The sequence below is a fragment of the Musca autumnalis genome, unplaced genomic scaffold (assembly GCF_047663935.1).
Source record: "Musca autumnalis isolate F117 unplaced genomic scaffold, ASM4766393v1 scaffold_1, whole genome shotgun sequence".
Classification (NCBI taxonomy): domain Eukaryota; kingdom Metazoa; phylum Arthropoda; class Insecta; order Diptera; family Muscidae; genus Musca; species Musca autumnalis.
The window spans coordinates 257,928,471-257,948,470 of NW_027411644.1; the positions used below are offsets into that span (position 1 = coordinate 257,928,471).

General features: G+C 22.2%; 1 protein-coding gene across 1 annotated transcript in view; it reads left to right on the forward strand.

Moving 5' to 3' along the window:
- Positions 1–20,000, forward strand: part of LOC141389435 (uncharacterized) — a 321,714-nt gene that overhangs the window by 266,236 nt on the left and 35,478 nt on the right. The window contains exon 4 of the mRNA XM_073960892.1: positions 11,845–15,340. Within this exon, the coding sequence (XP_073816993.1) occupies positions 11,941–15,340 (3,400 nt within the window). The 5' untranslated portion in view covers positions 11,845–11,940. The remainder of the gene's footprint in view (positions 1–11,844; positions 15,341–20,000) is intronic.

Sequence of the window (20,000 nt, forward strand, 5' to 3'; positions counted from 1 at the left end):
TATAAAATATAAAATATAAAATATAAAATATAAAATATAAAATATAAAATATAAAATATAAAATATAAAATATAAAATATAAAATATAAAATATAAAATATAAAATATAAAATATAAAATATAAAATATAAAATATAAAATATAAAATATAAAATATAAAATATAAAATATAAAATATAAAATATAAAATATAAAATATAAAATATAAAATATAAAATATAAAATATAAAATATAAAATATAAAATATAAAATATAAAATATAAAATATAAAATATAAAATATAAAATATAAAATATAAAATATAAAATATAAAATATAAAATATAAAATATAAAATATAAAATATAAAATATAAAATATAAAATATAAAATATAAAATATAAAATATAAAATATAAAATATAAAATATAAAATATAAAATATAAAATATAAAATATAAAATATAAAATATAAAATATAAAATATAAAATATAAAATATAAAATATAAAATATAAAATATAAAATATAAAATATAAAATATAAAATATAAAATATAAAATATAAAATATAAAATATAAAATATAAAATATAAAATATAAAATATAAAATATAAAATATAAAATATAAAAATAAAATATAAAATATAAAATATAAAATATAAAATATAAAATATAAAATATAAAATATAAAATATAAAATATAAAATATAAAATATAAAATATAAAATATAAAATATAAAATATAAAATATAAAATATAAAATATAAAATATAAAATATAAAATATAAAATATAAAATATAAAATATAAAATATAAAATATAAAATATAAAATATAAAATATAAAATATAAAATATAAAATATAAAATATAAAATATAAAATATAAAATATAAAATATAAAATATAAAATATAAAATATAAAATATAAAATATAAAATATAAAATATAAAATATAAAATATAAAATATAAAATATAAAATATAAAATATAAAATATAAAATATAAAATATAAAATATAAAATATAAAAAAAATAAAATAAAATATAAAAAAAATAAAATATAAAATATAAAATATAAAATATAAAATATAAAATATAAAATATAAAATATAAAATATAAAATATAAAATATAAAATATAAAATATAAAATATAAAATATAAAATATAAAATATAAAATATAAAATATAAAATATAAAATATAAAATATAAAATATAAAATATAAAATATAAAATATAAAATATAAAATATAAAATATAAAATATAAAATATAAAATATAAAATATAAATATAAAATATAAAATATAAAATATAAAATATAAAATATAAAATATAAAATATAAAATATAAAATATAAAATATAAAATATAAAATATAAAATATAAAATATAAAATATAAAATATAAAATATAAAATATAAAATATAAAATATAAAATATAAAATATAAAATATAAAATATAAAATATAAAATATAAAATATAAAATATAAAATATAAAATATAAAATATAAAATATAAAATATAAAATATAAAATATAAAATATAAAATATAAAATATAAAATATAAAATATAAAATATAAAATATAAAATATAAAATATAAAATATAAAATATAAAATATAAAATATAAAATATAAAATATAAAATATAAAATATAAAATATAAAATATAAAATATAAAATATAAAATATAAAATATAAAATATAAAATATAAAATATAAAATATAAAATATAAAATATAAAATATAAAATATAAAATATAAAATATAAAATATAAAATATAAAAATATAAAATATAAAATATAAAATATAAAATATAAAATATAAAATATAAAATATAAAATATAAAATATAAAATATAAAATATAAAATATAAAATATAAAATATAAAATATAAAATATAAAATATAAAATATAAAATATAAAATATAAAATATAAAATATAAAATATAAAATATAAAATATAAAATATAAAATATAAAATATAAAATATAAAATATAAAATATAAAATATAAAATATAAAATATAAAATATAAAATATAAAATATAAAATATAAAATATAAAATATAAAATATAAAATATAAAATATAAAATATAAAATATAAAATATAAAATATAAAATATAAAATATAAAATATAAAATATAAAATATAAAATATAAAATATAAAATATAAAATATAAAATATAAAATATAAAATATAAAATATAAAATATAAAATATAAAATATAAAATATAAAATATAAAATATAAAATATAAAATATAAAATATAAAATATAAAATATAAAATATAAAATATAAAATATAAAATATAAAATATAAAATATAAAATATAAAATATAAAATATAAAATATAAAATATAAAATATAAAATATAAAATATAAAATATAAAATATAAAATATAAAATATAAAATATAAAATATAAAATATAAAATATAAAATATAAATATAAAATATAAAATATAAAATATAAAATATAAAATATAAAATATAAAATATAAAATATAAAATATAAAATATAAAATATAAAATATAAAATATAAAATATAAAATATAAAATATAAAATATAAAATATAAAATATAAAATATAAAATATAAAATATAAAATATAAAATATAAAATATAAAATATAAAATATAAAATATAAAATATAAAATATAAAATATAAAATATAAAATATAAAATATAAAATATAAAATATAAAATATAAAATATAAAATATAAAATATAAAATATAAAATATAAAATATAAAATATAAAATATAAAATATAAAATATAAAATATAAAATATAAAATATAAAATATAAAATATAAAATATAAAATATAAAATATAAAATATAAAATATAAAATATAAAATATAAAATATAAAATATAAAATATAAAATATAAAATATAAAATATAAAATATAAAATATAAAATATAAAATATAAAATATAAAATATAAAATAAAAATAAAATATAAAATATAAAATATAAAATATAAAATATAAAATATAAAATATAAAATATAAAATATAAAATATAAAATATAAAATATAAAATATAAAATATAAAATATAAAATATAAAATATAAAATATAAAATATAAAATATAAAATATAAAATATAAAATATAAAATATAAAATATAAAATATAAAATATAAAATATAAAATATAAAATATAAAATATAAAATATAAAATATAAAATATAAAATATAAAATATAAAATATAAAATATAAAATATAAAATATAAAATATAAAATATAAAATATAAAATATAAAATATAAAATATAAAATATAAAATATAAAATATAAAATATAAAATATAAAATATAAAATATAAAATATAAAATATAAAATATAAAATATAAAATATAAAATATAAAATATAAAATATAAAATATAAAATATAAAATATAAAATATAAAATATAAAATATAAAATATAAAATATAAAATATAAAATATAAATATAAAATATAAAATATAAAATATAAAATATAAAATATAAAATATAAAATATAAAATATAAAATATAAAATATAAAATATAAAATATAAAATATAAAATATAAAATATAAAATATAAAATATAAAATATAAAATATAAAATATAAAATATAAATATAAAATATAAAATATAAAATATAAAATATAAAATATAAAATATAAAATATAAAATATAAAATATAAAATATAAAATATAAAATATAAAATATAAAATATAAAATATAAAATATAAAATATAAAATATAAAATATAAAATATAAAATATAAAATATAAAATATAAAATATAAAATATAAAATATAAAATATAAAATATAAAATATAAAATATAAAATATAAAATATAAAATATAAAATATAAAATATAAAATATAAAATATAAAATATAAAATATAAAATATAAAATATAAAATATAAAATATAAAATATAAAATATAAAATATAAAATATAAAATATAAAATATAAAATATAAAATATAAAATATAAAATATAAAATATAAAATATAAAATATAAAATATAAAATATAAAATATAAAATATAAAATATAAAATATAAAATATAAAATATAAAATATAAAATATAAAATATAAAATATAAAATATAAAATATAAAATATAAAATATAAAATATAAAATATAAAATATAAAATATAAAATATAAAAAAATAAAATAAAATATAAAAAAAATAAAATATAAAATATAAAATATAAAATATAAAATATAAAATATAAAATATAAAATATAAAATATAAAATATAAAATATAAAATATAAAATATAAAATATAAAATATAAAATATAAAATATAAAATATAAAATATAAAATATAAAATATAAAATATAAAATATAAAATATAAAATATAAAATATAAAATATAAAATATAAAATATAAAATATAAAATATAAAATATAAAATATAAAATATAAAATATAAAATATAAAATATAAAATATAAAATATAAAATATAAAATATAAAATATAAAATATAAAATATAAAATATAAAATATAAAATATAAAATATAAAATATAAAATTATAAAATATAAAATATAAAATATAAAATATAAAATATAAAATATAAAATATAAAATATAAAATATAAAATATAAAATATAAAATATAAAATATAAAATATAAAATATAAAATATAAAATATAAAATATAAAATATAAAATATAAAATATAAAATATAAAATATAAAATATAAAATATAAAATATAAAATATAAAATATAAAATATAAAATATAAAATATAAAATATAAAATATAAAATATAAAATATAAAATATAAAATATAAAATATAAAATATAAAATATAAAATATAAAATATAAAATATAAAATATAAAATATAAAATATAAAATATAAAATATAAAATATAAAATATAAAATATAAAATATAAAATATAAAATATAAAATATAAAATATAAAATATAAAATATAAAATATAAAATATAAAATATAAAATATAAAATATAAAATATAAAATATAAAATATAAAATATAAAATATAAAATATAAAATATAAAATATAAAATATAAAATATAAAATATAAAATATAAAATATAAAATATAAAATATAAAATATAAAATATAAAATATAAAATATAAAATATAAAATATAAAATATAAAATATAAAATATAAAATATAAAATATAAAATATAAAATATAAAATATAAAATATAAAATATAAAATATAAAATATAAAATATAAAATATAAAATATAAAATATAAAATATAAAATATAAAATATAAAATATAAAATATAAAATATAAAATATAAAATATAAAATATAAAATATAAAATATAAAATATAAAATATAAAATATAAAATATAAAATATAAAATATAAAATATAAAATATAAAATATAAAATATAAAATATAAAATATAAAATATAAAATATAAAATATAAAATATAAAATATAAAATATAAAATATAAAATATAAAATATAAAATATAAAATATAAAATATAAAATATAAAATATAAAATATAAAATATAAAATATAAAATATAAAATATAAAATATAAAATATAAAATATAAAATATAAAATATAAAATATAAAATATAAAATATAAAATATAAAATATAAAATATAAAATATAAAATATAAAATATAAAATATAAAATATAAAATATAAAATATAAAATATAAAATATAAAATATAAAATATAAAATATAAAATATAAAATATAAAATATAAAATATAAAATATAAAATATAAAATATAAAATATAAAATATAAAATATAAAATATAAAATATAAAATATAAAATATAAAATATAAAATATAAAATATAAAATATAAAATATAAAATATAAAATATAAAATATAAAATATAAAATATAAAATATAAAATATAAAATATAAAATATAAAATATAAAATATAAAATATAAAATATAAAATATAAAATATAAAATATAAAATATAAAATATAAAATATAAAATATAAAATATAAAATATAAAATATAAAATATAAAATATAAAATATAAAATATAAAATATAAAATATAAAATATAAAATATAAAATATAAAATATAAAATATAAAATATAAAATATAAAATATAAAATATAAAATATAAAATATAAAATATAAAATATAAAATATAAAATATAAAATATAAAATATAAAATATAAAATATAAAAAAATAAAATATAAAATAAACAGCTGTTAAAAATAATTGAAAATAATTGCTACGGTATTAAAAACATATCTTAGAACCTACTTGCTATGAGCAGACCATTAATTACAATTAATTTCTTTTTGAATTTTAGTCTAAAGTTTCCACCTAACTAGGCCAGACTTGCTAGACATTCTCCTAATTCATAGACCAAAACTACATAATTCCCTTACTTGCCAAAGACCTCTAATTAAATTTCCATTTCAGTCAAGGGGCAAAGAAATTCCCCACCGCAATTTCGAAAAGAACAGTTAAAAGTGAAAATTAACAAATTTTTCTTTAGCCCAACAAATCTATAATTATCTTCAAGAGTTATTTTCTAAAACCTTCTCCTCTTTGTTTTCTTTGTTTCTTCTTAGAACCACAAAAAGTAGACATAGAATGAACATAAGACAAAGTACTTCAACTTTCTTATTCGAACAATAGAAAGAAAAAGAAAAAAACTTTAGCCAACCACTGATGGAAGATTGATAGCAAAGTTCATTACTTTCTATTCACTCTGTCACAGATGAATGAGTTGGAGGTTTGACTTTATTGCTGGCATGGTAATGAAACCGAAAAGCTCTTCCTAAATATAGAGACATAGAACATACGAAAACTTTTCAATTCCAATGAACCAACCAACAACCATCCTTTCGAGTCCCAAAGAAAACAAAGAACAAAAAGTTTATTTTTTAGAAAACTTGTTCGTGTGGAATACTTCTAGAAAAAGTTTTGTATAGAGCCTTTACATGGTCCTTTGAAAATGATTATTTATGATTTGCCTAATTTCAAATGTCTTTGTTGGGCATTTACAAAGACAGATCATCCGTAACATTTTAGTTCACAATTCGGTAGAAGTAATGTTCAACAATAATACATCACAATCGGGACAAATTTGTATTGGGACGTAACTTATTTCGTGGAGATTTATTTAATTTCTGCAGTATAGGATAACTTTTTTTAGTCCGCTATTTAAGTTATATCTGGATGTGCTTCTGTACTTTCTTCTTTAGCCAAATGACTGACGACTGATTTGAAGTAAACTTGACTTGAAGTGATAATGACTGAGGATATATCTAAGGAAACTTCTTGGTTACCTTTATTAACAAAAAGTTCCTTAAACTTGTATAGTTCAAATGTCTAACCAATTTCCAAAAACCAATAAAATAAACCTGTACATTTTTATGGACGACCTCTTTGATTTACATCGGTATGAGGTCAAAGATTTTTCACTTCACAAACGTCGTCGACTATACAGACATTATGCTATTGTGCTAATTAATCGTTTATAGACCGGCAGACAGTATAGCGGTTGTGGTAGCCACATAGCCAGGCCACTCAGCCACATGACCCAAAATAGGTGTGAGAAATGGAGCAACATATGAACGACGTGCATGGCAATTTGAAATATCGTTTAATCTTCAAGCTGTTGCCGGCGTGTTTTGCATCAACATGAAAAATTGAATGGAAATTGTTTCCATTTGCAAATGTATGAAGCACGAATAACGGCTGAAATGTTGAAACTGCTCTGCCCCAACAAAGGTGCAACAGAAATTAGCAGAGTTTATGTTGTTTGTCCGGATGACTTAGACAAGAATAAACGTTGGTACACTGAGAAAAACACATGCGAACTGAATTTACTTTTGATGAAAAAACACACATTTCTCATGAACAACCTCTCTTATCAATGAATGCAGATCAACCCAATTTTTAGCTTAATGAATGAGACCTTTTTTTTGTAACCAAATGCAACTTAAAAACTTGGATTTTTAAAGCATATTTTTTCCATCATTCCTAGACACTTGAATTATTATACGATTTTTGTTTAGTCCAAGAGACATTGTTTTAAGAATTTTCAAAAATAATTGTTTCAGTCCAGAAACTAGGATTTTTTAAGTCATCAGTCCTGTAAGCTCCATAAATGATTTTTATGGATTTTTAAAGGAATATTTCTTAAAAACGTTGATTTGTTACAGAATATTTTTTCAAAAAAGTGGATATTTTAAATACTTTTTGAAAATGTTTCCACGTTTGTTTTTTAATTTTTTTTTTTTAAATGGATTTATTATGTAATTAATATGTATTTTTTTTAAAATTTATGTTTTTAAAGAATATTTGTTTAAAAACGTGAACTTTTTAAAGGTTTTTTTTCAAATAACCTCGATTTAAAACAAAAAACGTAGACTTTTTGTAGGAATTTTTTACAAACGTTTCAAAGAATATTTTTTCAAAAAACGTAGATGTTTTAAAGAACATTTGCATTGAGTTTTTTTGAAAACGTGGATTTTGAGTTCTTTTTTGAAAGCGTGCATTTTTAAAGACATTTTTTAAGGAATATTTTTTGAAATACTTGTATTTTTAAAGAATATTTTTTCAAAAAGTGGATTTTTAAAGATTTTTTTTTGAAAACATCGATTTCGTAAAAAATATATTTTTCAAATAATTTTTTCAAAATTATTTTTTTCAAAACAATCGATTTTTATTAAATTATTTTCGTGGATTTTTTAAAGAATATTTTTTTCCAAAACTCAAATATTTTAAAGAATATATTTTTTTTCAAAATCGTGGATTTTTTAAAGAATATTTTTTTCAAGACGTAGATTTTTAATAAATATTTTTTTTAAAAACGTGGATTTTTAAAGAATTTTTTAAGGAATATTTTTTTTCTAAAACGTGGATTTTTAAAGAATATTTTTTTTCAAAAAACGTGGATGTTTAAAGAATATTTTTTTTTCAAAAACGTGGATTTTTAAAGAATATTTTTTTTTCAAAAACGTGGATTTTTAAAGAATATTTTTTTTTTTCAAAAACGTGGATTTTTAAGAATATTTTTTTTCAAAAACGTGGATTTTTAAAGAATATTTTTTTTCAAAAACGTGGATTTTTAAAGAATATTTTTTTCAAAAACGCGGATTTTAAAGAATATTTTTTTTCAAAAAACGTGGATTTTTAAAGAATTTTTTTGGAAAAAATACAAAATATTTTTTGAATCAAATAATTTTTTCAAAATAGAAATATCTTTTCAAAATTATTTTAAAAATTATTTTTTTAAAACAGTCGATTATAATTAAATAAATTTTTTCAAAATCGTGATTTTTTATTAATTTTTTTTTAAAATCGTGGATTTTTTAAAGAATATTTTTTCCCAAAACACAAATATTTTAAAGAATATTTTAAAACAGTCGATTATAATTAAATACATTTTTTCAAAATCGTGATTTTTTATTAATTTTTTTTTTTAAATCGTGGATTTTTTAAAGAATATTTTTTCCCAAAACACAAATATTATAAAGAATATTTTTAAAGAGTATGGATTTTTAAAGAGTACTTTTATCAAAAAATTTTAAAGAATATTTTTTATAAAACGTGGATTTTTATATTTTTTCAAAAACTTGGATTTTTAAAGAATATTTTTTTCAAAAACGTGAATTTTTTTTTCAAAAACGTGAATTTTTAAAAAATATTATTTTCAAAAACATGGATTTTTAAAGAATATTTTTTTTCCAAAAACGTGGATTTTTAAAGAATATTTTTTCAAAAACGTGGATTTTCAAAGAATATTTTTTTTCAAAAACGTGGATTTTTAAAGAATATTTTTTTTTTCAAAAACGTGGATTTTTAACGAATATTAATATTATTAATAATATTATTATTTTCAAAAACGTGGTTTTTTAAAGAATATTTTTTTAAAAATTTTCTTAAACATTGATTTTTTAATTATTTTTTTCAAAAACGTGGATTTTTAAAGAATATTTTTGTTCAAAAACGTGGATTTTTAAAGAATATTTTTTTTCCAAAACGTTATTTTTAAAGAATATTTTTGTTCAAAAACGTGGATTTTTAAAGAATATTTTTTTTTTCCAAAACGTTATTTTTAAAGAATATTTTTGTTCAAAAACGTGGATTTTCAAAGAATATTTTTTCAGAAGCGCGGATTTTTTTTGGAAAAAAATACAAAATATATCTTGAATCAAATAATTTTTTCAAAATAAAAACGTTTTTTCCAAATTATTTTAAAAATTATTTTTCAAAACGGTAGATTTTTATTAAATTATTTTTTTAAGATCGTGGTTTTTATTAAATTTGTTTTTTAAATCGTGAATTTTTAAGAATATTTTTTTTTAAAAGCGTGGATTTTTTAAAGAATATTTTTTTCAAAAACGCGGATTTTCATATTTCCTTCAAAAACGTGAATTTGTATTTTTTTTTCAAAAACGTGGATTTTTGAAGAATATTTTTTTCAAAAAGTGGATGTTTAAAGAATATTTTTTTCAAAAGCGCGGATTTTTTGGAAAAATTACAAAATATTTTTGAATCAAATAATTTTTCAAAATAAAAATATTTTTTCAAAATAAAAATATTTTTTCAAAACAGTCGATTTTTATTAAATTATTTTTTAAAAATCGTGGATTTTTATTAAATTATTTTTCAAACTCGTGGATTTTTTAAAAATTATTTTTTCAAACTCGTGGATTTTTTAAAAATTATTTTTTCAAACTCGTGGATTTTTTAAAAATTATTTTTTCAAACTCGTGGATTTTTTAAAAATTATTTTTTCAAACTCGTGGATTTTTTAAAAATTATTTTTTCAAAGTCATTTTTTAATTATTTTTCAAAATCGAGGATTTCTATCAAATTATTTTTCCAAAATCGTGGATTTTTTAATGTTTTTTTTTTTAATCGTGGATTTTTATTAAATTATTTTTTATAATCGCAGAATTTTTAAAGAATATTTTTCAAAAAGTGGCATTTTTAAAGAATATCTTTTCTTAAATATCGACTTTTTAAAGAATATATCTTCTTAAACGTGATCTTATTAAAAAAAATATTTTCAAAAATTAGTTTTAATTTTTTTTTTTTTTTTTTTGAAAAACGTATGTTTTTTTAGATATTTGTTTTTTTTTCAAAAAACTGGATTTTTTTAACGAAATTGTTTTCCAAGAACATGAATATAAAAAATATGTTTAAATATTTTTTGTCAAAAACGCGGATTTTTTTCAGATTTTTTAAATATTTTTCCAACAATATGCATTTTTTAAAGATTTTTTCAACGATAAATTGTCAAGAATTTGGATTTTTTAAAATATTTTTTAGTAATTGTTTTAAAGACTTTGATTTGGACATGGATTTTTAAAAATATAACAAGGATTTTCAAAAAAGCCTTTTGTTTTAAAAATCTTTTTCCAAAAAACTTGTATTTTTTAAAAATCTTTATTTTTCATATTTGGATTTTATAATTTTTTTTTAAAAAAACTTTTTTTTTAAATATTTTTTTTTTTTTGAAAAACTTGGATTTTTTAAAAATATATTTTTTTAATTGGATTTTTTAATTTATTTGTCAAATAACGTGGATTTTTTAAAAATATTTAAAAAAGCTGGGTTTTTTCAATTGCTGTCAAGCATATAATCGGCGTTTTTTCGAAGAAAATTTGCAATGACCATGTGTAGGTTATTATGGATTTTTATAGAATATTTTCAAGGGTCATCTCACGAATAACTTCAATTTTTAAACCGTTTAAACCTTTAAACCTGTTCTTAAAGTTATAGCGATACATATGTACATACATACAAATGAATCACTTATTGACTGAAATATGTTTTTCCTTCAATTTCCATATCTTCCACTTTTTTAAACCAACTTGAATATCTTATTTATATATTATTCTCAATCTTTTTCATTTCAGATTATGGCTTATTATCGAACGTTATAGAAAATAGAAACCCATCTTGAAAACGTCAAGTCCAAAACAAACCAAACACAACCTACGCGAACAGACAACATGTCTTCATCAATTTGTACACATTTCTCCCAGAATGCCTGGAAAAAGGATTTGTGTTCGAATTGTTTCAAATCAAAAGATGAACACAAACAAGCTGCTGCTGCCTTGGCTGCATCACGCTCCAAATATAGCGGAATTTCATCAAGTTTAAGTAGCAGTCTTAGCTCCAAATCCACTAGCGATCCAAAGACTGATTATCCAAATAAGAATAAAAAACCTGCCAAGAGTATCATCAAAAGGCAGACAGGGAAAGCGGCGGGCAAACATAAATCCCACAAAGTCAATTTTCCCAAAAATATATCTGAAGTTATTGGCTATGGTGGTGAGTGGTCCGATGATTCGGATGATGATCATGATTTTATGAATCTGGCCAATGATAAGGATGATGATAAAATCTCCGGGTCAGATGATGAAGAAACCATAGAATTGAAACGTATTACCCGGGCCAATACCGATTTCAATATGAATAATGGTAATCTGTTGGGAGATCCACAGGAGAATATTAAGAAAACATTTGCGGCCTTGAAATTGGGTGCTCCTCAGGTGGATAAGGAGGGTAAGAAACAAACATTGCAAATAAATGTTTTGCCATTTGGAGCCAATGAGACGAAGGAGGTGGCAACCAAGTCACAAGTTACCACCACCACAACATCCTCAGCAACAAGTACCAGTAAAACGGCTGTCAAGGCCAAATTTGAAACAAAAACAGAAACCACGACGTCGGCCACAACAACAACGTCATTGAAGTCTGTGGCCAAGAAATCAAGCACAACTACAACAAGTAGTTCTAGCAAAACGCTTAGCAACAACTTGCCTTGCATTGAAAGCGATGGCAAAGATAGTCCACCCTTTGAGCGGGCCATGGAGAAATCTTTGCTGGATGAGATTTCAGAAACCTTGGAAAAGAACCAAACTGAAAAACTGGCCACAGAACAAAAAGCCTCGGCTGTTGCTTCAACGTCACCATCCAGCTCTGCGGGTAAAATTAAATTTGAAATTGGCAGCTTAACAGAATCCTTGGAAAACAAAACCTTTCTCGACCTTAAGAAGCCAATCGTGCGTAACCCGCCTATCACAAAGGATCAAGTCAAACCCAAAGTGAATGTCTTCAATAAATATTCCGATTCGGATAGTAATTGTTCGGACACTGAGAATGGTATTTCCGCCTACTATGATGTGGTGGAGACTTCGCAGACCTATGAAAATCTACCAGATGGTAAATATGAGAACAAGGATAAGGTGAAGACAAATAACTCTGCAAAGGCAGATCAAACAGATTCATCGTCCAATATATTCTCTTCCTCTCAATACATTACTGACATGCTGCTCTCCTCAAAGACTCGGGCCGCTTCCTACAATCTTCACGAGGGTAATTTTATGACCAGTAAAATCACCTCAGATGGTTTGATTGTGACCAAATGCAGTTCCGATGATGCCTTGGATTCCACTGGTAGCAGCTTTGATGGCAGCAGTGATGAGGAGACTTCATACAACATGATACGCAGTGAATCCGATTCGGGTATTGGCATCAGCATTGGTCATGATTACAAAAATATTCACATGGCCGAAAAGGACAGAGATCGTTTGAGGATAGAAAAGAAGTTGAGTGCCAGTACCAATAATTCCGATTATGAGGATATTCAAATTGCCGATCAGAAGCCCTTGATGGCTTTGAAGGAGATAAAACTCAATGAAGAAGTGGAAAAGTCGGCACCATTTATTCTGGAAAAATCAAGGGAATTGCATGGTGAACCAGATGGTAGTGCCGATCCAGATGGTAGCTTGGAAAATCAAGAGCCCCAAGAAATACCACCGCTACCTAAGTCACCACCACCCACAACCAAGGTTATTGATGCTCGACCCTCGTTTTTGCATGGCTTGCAGAAACAACATCCTCCAATATTGCTAAAGAAACCTGATTTGCCGGTAAAACCTTTGGTTTCACCCACACCCAGCCCCATGAAGACGTTCCTAACAAAACGTCCTAACGCCACCACAACCACTTCTAGCGGTGGCAACAGTGGGCAATCCAATGATCAACAACAAGTCATATCACAGCTACAAATGATTATGTCCAAGTCTTTGGAAAACCAAGATAATGACAGCACAAAGGATGATAGCAAATTAAAAAAGGGTAAGGCACCAAATCCTCCTCCACCAGCAGCGCCGGAATCTAAATCTAGTGCTCCGCCATCCCCTGAAAAGGACTACAATATGGAGGAAGAGTTTGCCAAACAGCAAAACAATGAAACCACACAAAAAACCCAAACAACGGCAAATAAGGAGGAGCAACCCAAAGAATCTCAGTTTTCGGCTAACGACTTTGGCAACTCCTCCCCCGGTTCCTCAATTTATACACGGAAAATTGGTGTCATGGCCAGTGCCGGAACGGTTGGTAAAAACTCTGCAGCCGCCGCAGCCATACGGGAAAAGGACAAACGTGAACGGGCCATAATTAATCCAAAATTCCGTAGCCTCAACACTTTTGCCACCCAACGCAGTAATGCCATTAAAAATCTGCAGCTACAAAATGCCACCTCCTCGATTAGCTTCAATCAATCCCTGACACCCGAACCTAAGCCCCGCAACCCCAAAACCCTATCAGCCTCGGAAGAAAATCTCACTGCCGACATGGCTTCGAGTAGCACCACAAAGACGGTTACCACTTCCATGTCCATAACCAACATTGCTGCCGCCTCCCTGGCTGGCGATAAAAAATCCTCCCCTCTCAGTCAAGCCAAAACTAAAACAAAATTTTCCATTAAGAAATTTTTACGCATGGGAGCCAGTAAAACTACCGAAAATCTCACAAAACAAAAAGAAAGCATTTATTCGGAAATTTGCACTGGCGAAGAAGTGAGTGTCTCTGGCAAGCCACGTTTAGTCATTATACATCCCATAGACATTAATACCACAGCTGTCGAGGTGGTCAAGGACATAACAAAGACAAATGATTCAGTTACGGCCCAAACAGTGGCTGTGGTCACGGCCAAACCGCCGGCACCTCCTTTACGTTCAGTGGACACGCAACGTAGTCATGAAATGAATAAACCGGCAAGGCCACCACCACCAAAAAGTGCAGAGTTACGTAGAAAGCAACAGATTGCATTGACCACATCTTTGCCAATGGCATCATCGTCATCATCATCTGGAGGAGCACAGGCAACAGCAACAACAACAACAAATGCTAGTAATGGAAAAACCAATGCCAACAGCAGCAGCAGTAACAGCAATGCTGTCTCCTCACCCAAATCAACCTCGTCTTCAAATAAAACAACAACAGCATCATCATCCGCAGCAACAGCAGCCACCAACAATGTACGCATCATAGGAGGAGGAGGTGGGGACCAACAAAGCGGTTCGATAAAAAGCAAATCGGACAATGTTTATGCCAATTTAGGTGAGTACATAAAAACTTTAAAAGCCCATAAAAACAATGGCAAATATTTAAGTATTGTTGTTGTTGTTTGTTTGTGTTTTTTTTTCTTATGTCCCGCCAACAGAGGCATAGCTAGGTAATATTTAAGATAGAACTTTGAAATTTGGTAAAGAACTTTTTATTTGTGTAAGGATGTTTGGTAATGAAAATCTGCTCTCTTTATTCATGTTCTCATATATAGCGCCCATAAGGAGGTACTGCCGATTTTTGGTAGAAGACCTTCTATTGATTTTCGATAGATAGAAGACCTTCATTAGGTCTTCTGTAAATCAAATACCTTCTTTAGAAAGAATACCTTCTTTAGGTCTTCTTTAGACAGAAGACCATCTACATATCTTCTTTAGGCACGCAGAGAAAAAATATTTTTCGATTTTGTTGGAACAAAAATATCTATTTTTGTTCCAAAAACTTATTTGTTTTGTTCAAGCATTGTAATCCAAATCCAAAAATACCATCTTTTGCTCCAAAAATAGAAAACAAAAACAACTTCCGAATTTCCGAAATATTGTAAAAATCATTAACAATACCGATGGTAGGATCTATCATAATCTAGAATTTTTACAAAAACTATTGTCAGCCCAGAAAACCTGTTACTGAAATTTTTGATTTGAATGTATATACTTCTCATATACACTTTCCACATTACTTTGATGTAAACATTGATGAACACAATACATGGTTTGCTGCTTTAACTAAAAAGAAAGACAAAGAAAGCTACCTCATTGCGCTCATCCAAGCACCCACCACAACATAAGGAATAATTAAAAACCATAACAAACATGAAGGTAAAACCAAATTACGACCACTTTCTCAGATTGTGCAGGTCTAACTCAACCACCAAAACACAAAGAAGGAGAATGAAACAAAACAGGAACAAATAGAAACAAGAATCTCATTGTTGTGGGTGGTATACATACCCGAAAAACAAAGATGAAGTCATCCCGTCATACAAACAAAACTCACCAAAAATTGCATTTTCACCACGGCATCAAATTCGAGAGAAGAGAAAAAAATTGTCAAAGAAAAGAGAAAAATATTGTCCAGTTGACAAAAACTATTTAACAAAAATTTAACAAAAACAATTGTTGAAATTGACAAAAACGATTGTTGGATTCACAATACTATATACGGAATGTAACAATATCTTTACAAAACAAATTTTGTTCTTCGAATATTGTTGGATCAATAACATTTTTTCTCTGCGTGTACATTCCTTATTTAGACAGAATAACTTCTTTAGGCCTTCTTTAGGCAAAATACCTTCTCTATCCTTTACAGATCTCCTTTAGACTGGAGACTATCTCTATGTCTATAGGCTTTCTTTAGACAGAAGACCATCTCTACCCTACCAAAAGACCTTCTACCGCTCTTCTTTAAAGGGAAGACCTTCTTTATGCCGTCATTGGACAGAAGGTCTTCTTTAGACAGCAGACTTTCTTAAGGTTTAAACAGAAGACCATCTACAAGTGTTCTTTCTACAGAAGACCTTCTACAAGTCTTCTTTGGACAGAGGACCTTCTACAAGACTTTTTTGGCAGAAGACCTTATGAAGGTTTTCTTTAGATCTTCTATAGACAGAAAACCTTTTACAGATCCTCTTTAGACAAAAGACCTTCTACAGGACTTCTTTAGACAGAAGTCCTTCTACACGTCTTCTTTAGACAGAAGTCCTTCTTCAGTTCTTCTTTAGACAGAAAACGCCATAATGTCTTCTTTAGACAGAAGACCTTCTTCAGTTCTTCTTTAGACAGAAGACCTTCTACAGTTATTCTTTAGACGGAAGATCTTCTTTAGACAGAAGACTTTCTTTAGGTCTTCTTTAGACAGGAGACCTTCTTAAGGTTTTCTCTACACAGAAGAACTTCTTTAGGTCTTCTTTAGATAGAAGACCTTAAGAAGACCTAAAGTCTTCTTTAGAGGATCATCTTTAGGTCTCCTTTAGACAAAAGACCTTTTTATACCCTCCGTCCGCCCGTCTGTTGTAATCACTATGGCATCCACAAAAATGCAGATAGGACGCTGAAATTTTGGCAAGGTGTGACTTTTGTTGCTGGCAGGTCAAGTTCGATAATGGACTCTATCGGTTCACGTTTTGATATAGTCCCCTTATAACGGTACCACCCGATTTCAGGTTTTTACTCACATTTTCAGATTGACTATTCATTTAACATTCTAGCCATTTGATGAAGAAATTCAAAGATTCAATCAAAAATTTATCGATTTCCGGCGATAAAAAAATTTCATATTGACAAAATTCGATAAAACTATTTGATCACAAAGTAAAAATACAACTGATAAAATATTTCACATATTGATAAAAATGTTTATCAAAATATTCCACATTGTGCTTGATAAAACAAAATATTTTCTTGATGAATATTCTAACAACCACTGAATGCTGATACAAAATTTGGAATATTTTGATACATATTTTTGTCAATATGTGAAATATTTTATCAGTTCAATAGAAAAAATCGATAAATATTTTAGTCAATATGTGAAATATTTTATCTGTTGTATTTTTACTTTGTGATCAAATAATTTTATCGAATTTCGTCAATATGAAATTTTTTTTTTATCGCCGGATTTTTTTTTTCTGTGTAGGTCCATGTTTTAGTACAGCCTCCAACAACGATACCTCCCGATTTTCTTTATTTTGATGACTTTACCTATAATTTTTAAATGAACTTGCTGTAATTTGACATTAGAGGTTCTCAATGGTCACGAAAGTTCTCCACCAAAAATCGTCAACATAGGACCACGTTTTGGTATAACCCTCATACAACGGTACCTTCCGATTTTCGGTGTTTTGAGGATTTTAGCTGCAAATTGTAACCGAAGTAGCTGTAATTTGATCTTTGAGGTTCTCAGTGATCACGAAACTTCTTCACTAAAAAATCGTCAAAATAGGTCCATGTTTTGGTATAAGCCTCATATAACGGTACCTTCCGATTTTCGGTATATTAAGGATTTTAGCAAAACTTTTTAACCGAACTAGCTGTAATTTTACATTTGAGGTTTTCAGTGGTGACGAAAGTTCTCCACCAAAAATCGTCAACATAGGTCCATGTTTTCATATAGTCCCCATATAACGGTACCTCCCGATTTTCGGTATTTTGATGATTTTAGCTGCAATTTTTAACCGATCTCGCAGTAATTTGACATTTGAGGTTCCCAATGGTCAAGAAAATTCTCCACCAAAAATCGTAAACATAGGTCCATCTTTTGATATAGCCTCCATATAAGGCTACCTCCCGATTTTCGGTATTTTGATGATTTTAGCTGCAATTTTTAACCGAACCAGCTAAAATATCACATTTGAGGTTCTCAGTGACCACGAAACTTCTTCACTAAAAATCGTCAAAATAGGTCCATGTTTTTGGTATAACCCTCATATAGCGGTACATTCCGATTTTCGGTATTTTGAACATTTGGCTACAATTTGTAACCGAACTAGCTGTAATTTGATGTTTAAGGTTCCCAGTGGTCAGGAAAGTTCTCCACCAAAAATCGTCAACATAGGTCCATGTTTTGGTATAGCCCCATATAACGGTACCTCCCGATTTTCTTTATTTTGATGATTTTAGCTCCAATTTTTAACCGAACCAGCTATAATATCACATTTGAGGTTCTCAGTGATCACGAAACTTCTTCACTAAAAATCGTCAAAATAGGTCCATGTTTTGGTATAACCCTCATATAGCGGTACCTTCCGATTTTCGGTATTTTAGGGATTTTGGCTAAAATTTGTAACCGAACTAACTGTAATTTGATGATTGAGGTTTGAGGAAAGTTCTCCACTAAAAATCGTCAACATAGGTCCATGTTTTGGTATAGCCCCTATATAACGGCACCTTCCGATTTTCGGTATTTTGAAAATTTTTTCTACAATTTGTAAGCGATTTGATGTTTGAGGTTCCCAATGGTCACGAAAATTCTACACCAAAAATCTTCAACATAGGTCCATGTTTTGATATGGCCCTCATATAACAAGACCTCCTCCCGATTTTCGGTATTTTAAGGATTTAAGCTACAATTTTTAACCGAACCAGCTATAATATCACATTTGAGGTTCTCAGTGATCACGAAACTTCTTCACTAAAAATCGTCAAAATAGGTCCATGTTTTGGTATAAGCCTCATATAACGGTACCTCCCGATTTTCGGTATTTTAAGGATTTTAGCAAAATTTTTAAACCGAACGAGTTGTAATTTTACATTTGAGGTTCTCAGTGGTCACAAAAGTTCTCCACCAACATAAGCCCATTTTTTTGGTACAGCCCCCATATAGCCGTACCTCCCGATATTCTGTATTTTGAGCATTTTAGCTACAATTTTTAACCGAACTAGCCGAAATAGCTGTAATATTATATTTGAGGTTCTCAGTGGCCATGAAACTTCTTCACAAAAAACCGCCAACATAGGTCCATGTTTTCGTATAGCCCCGATATAACGGTACCTCCCAATTTTCGGTATTTTGAGGATTTGAACTAAAATGTTTAACCGAATTAGCTGTAATTTTACATTTGAGGTTCTCAGTGGTTACGAAAGTTCTTCACAAACACAGGTCCATTTTTTAGTACAGCTCCCATATAACGGTACTTCCCGATTTTCGGTATTTT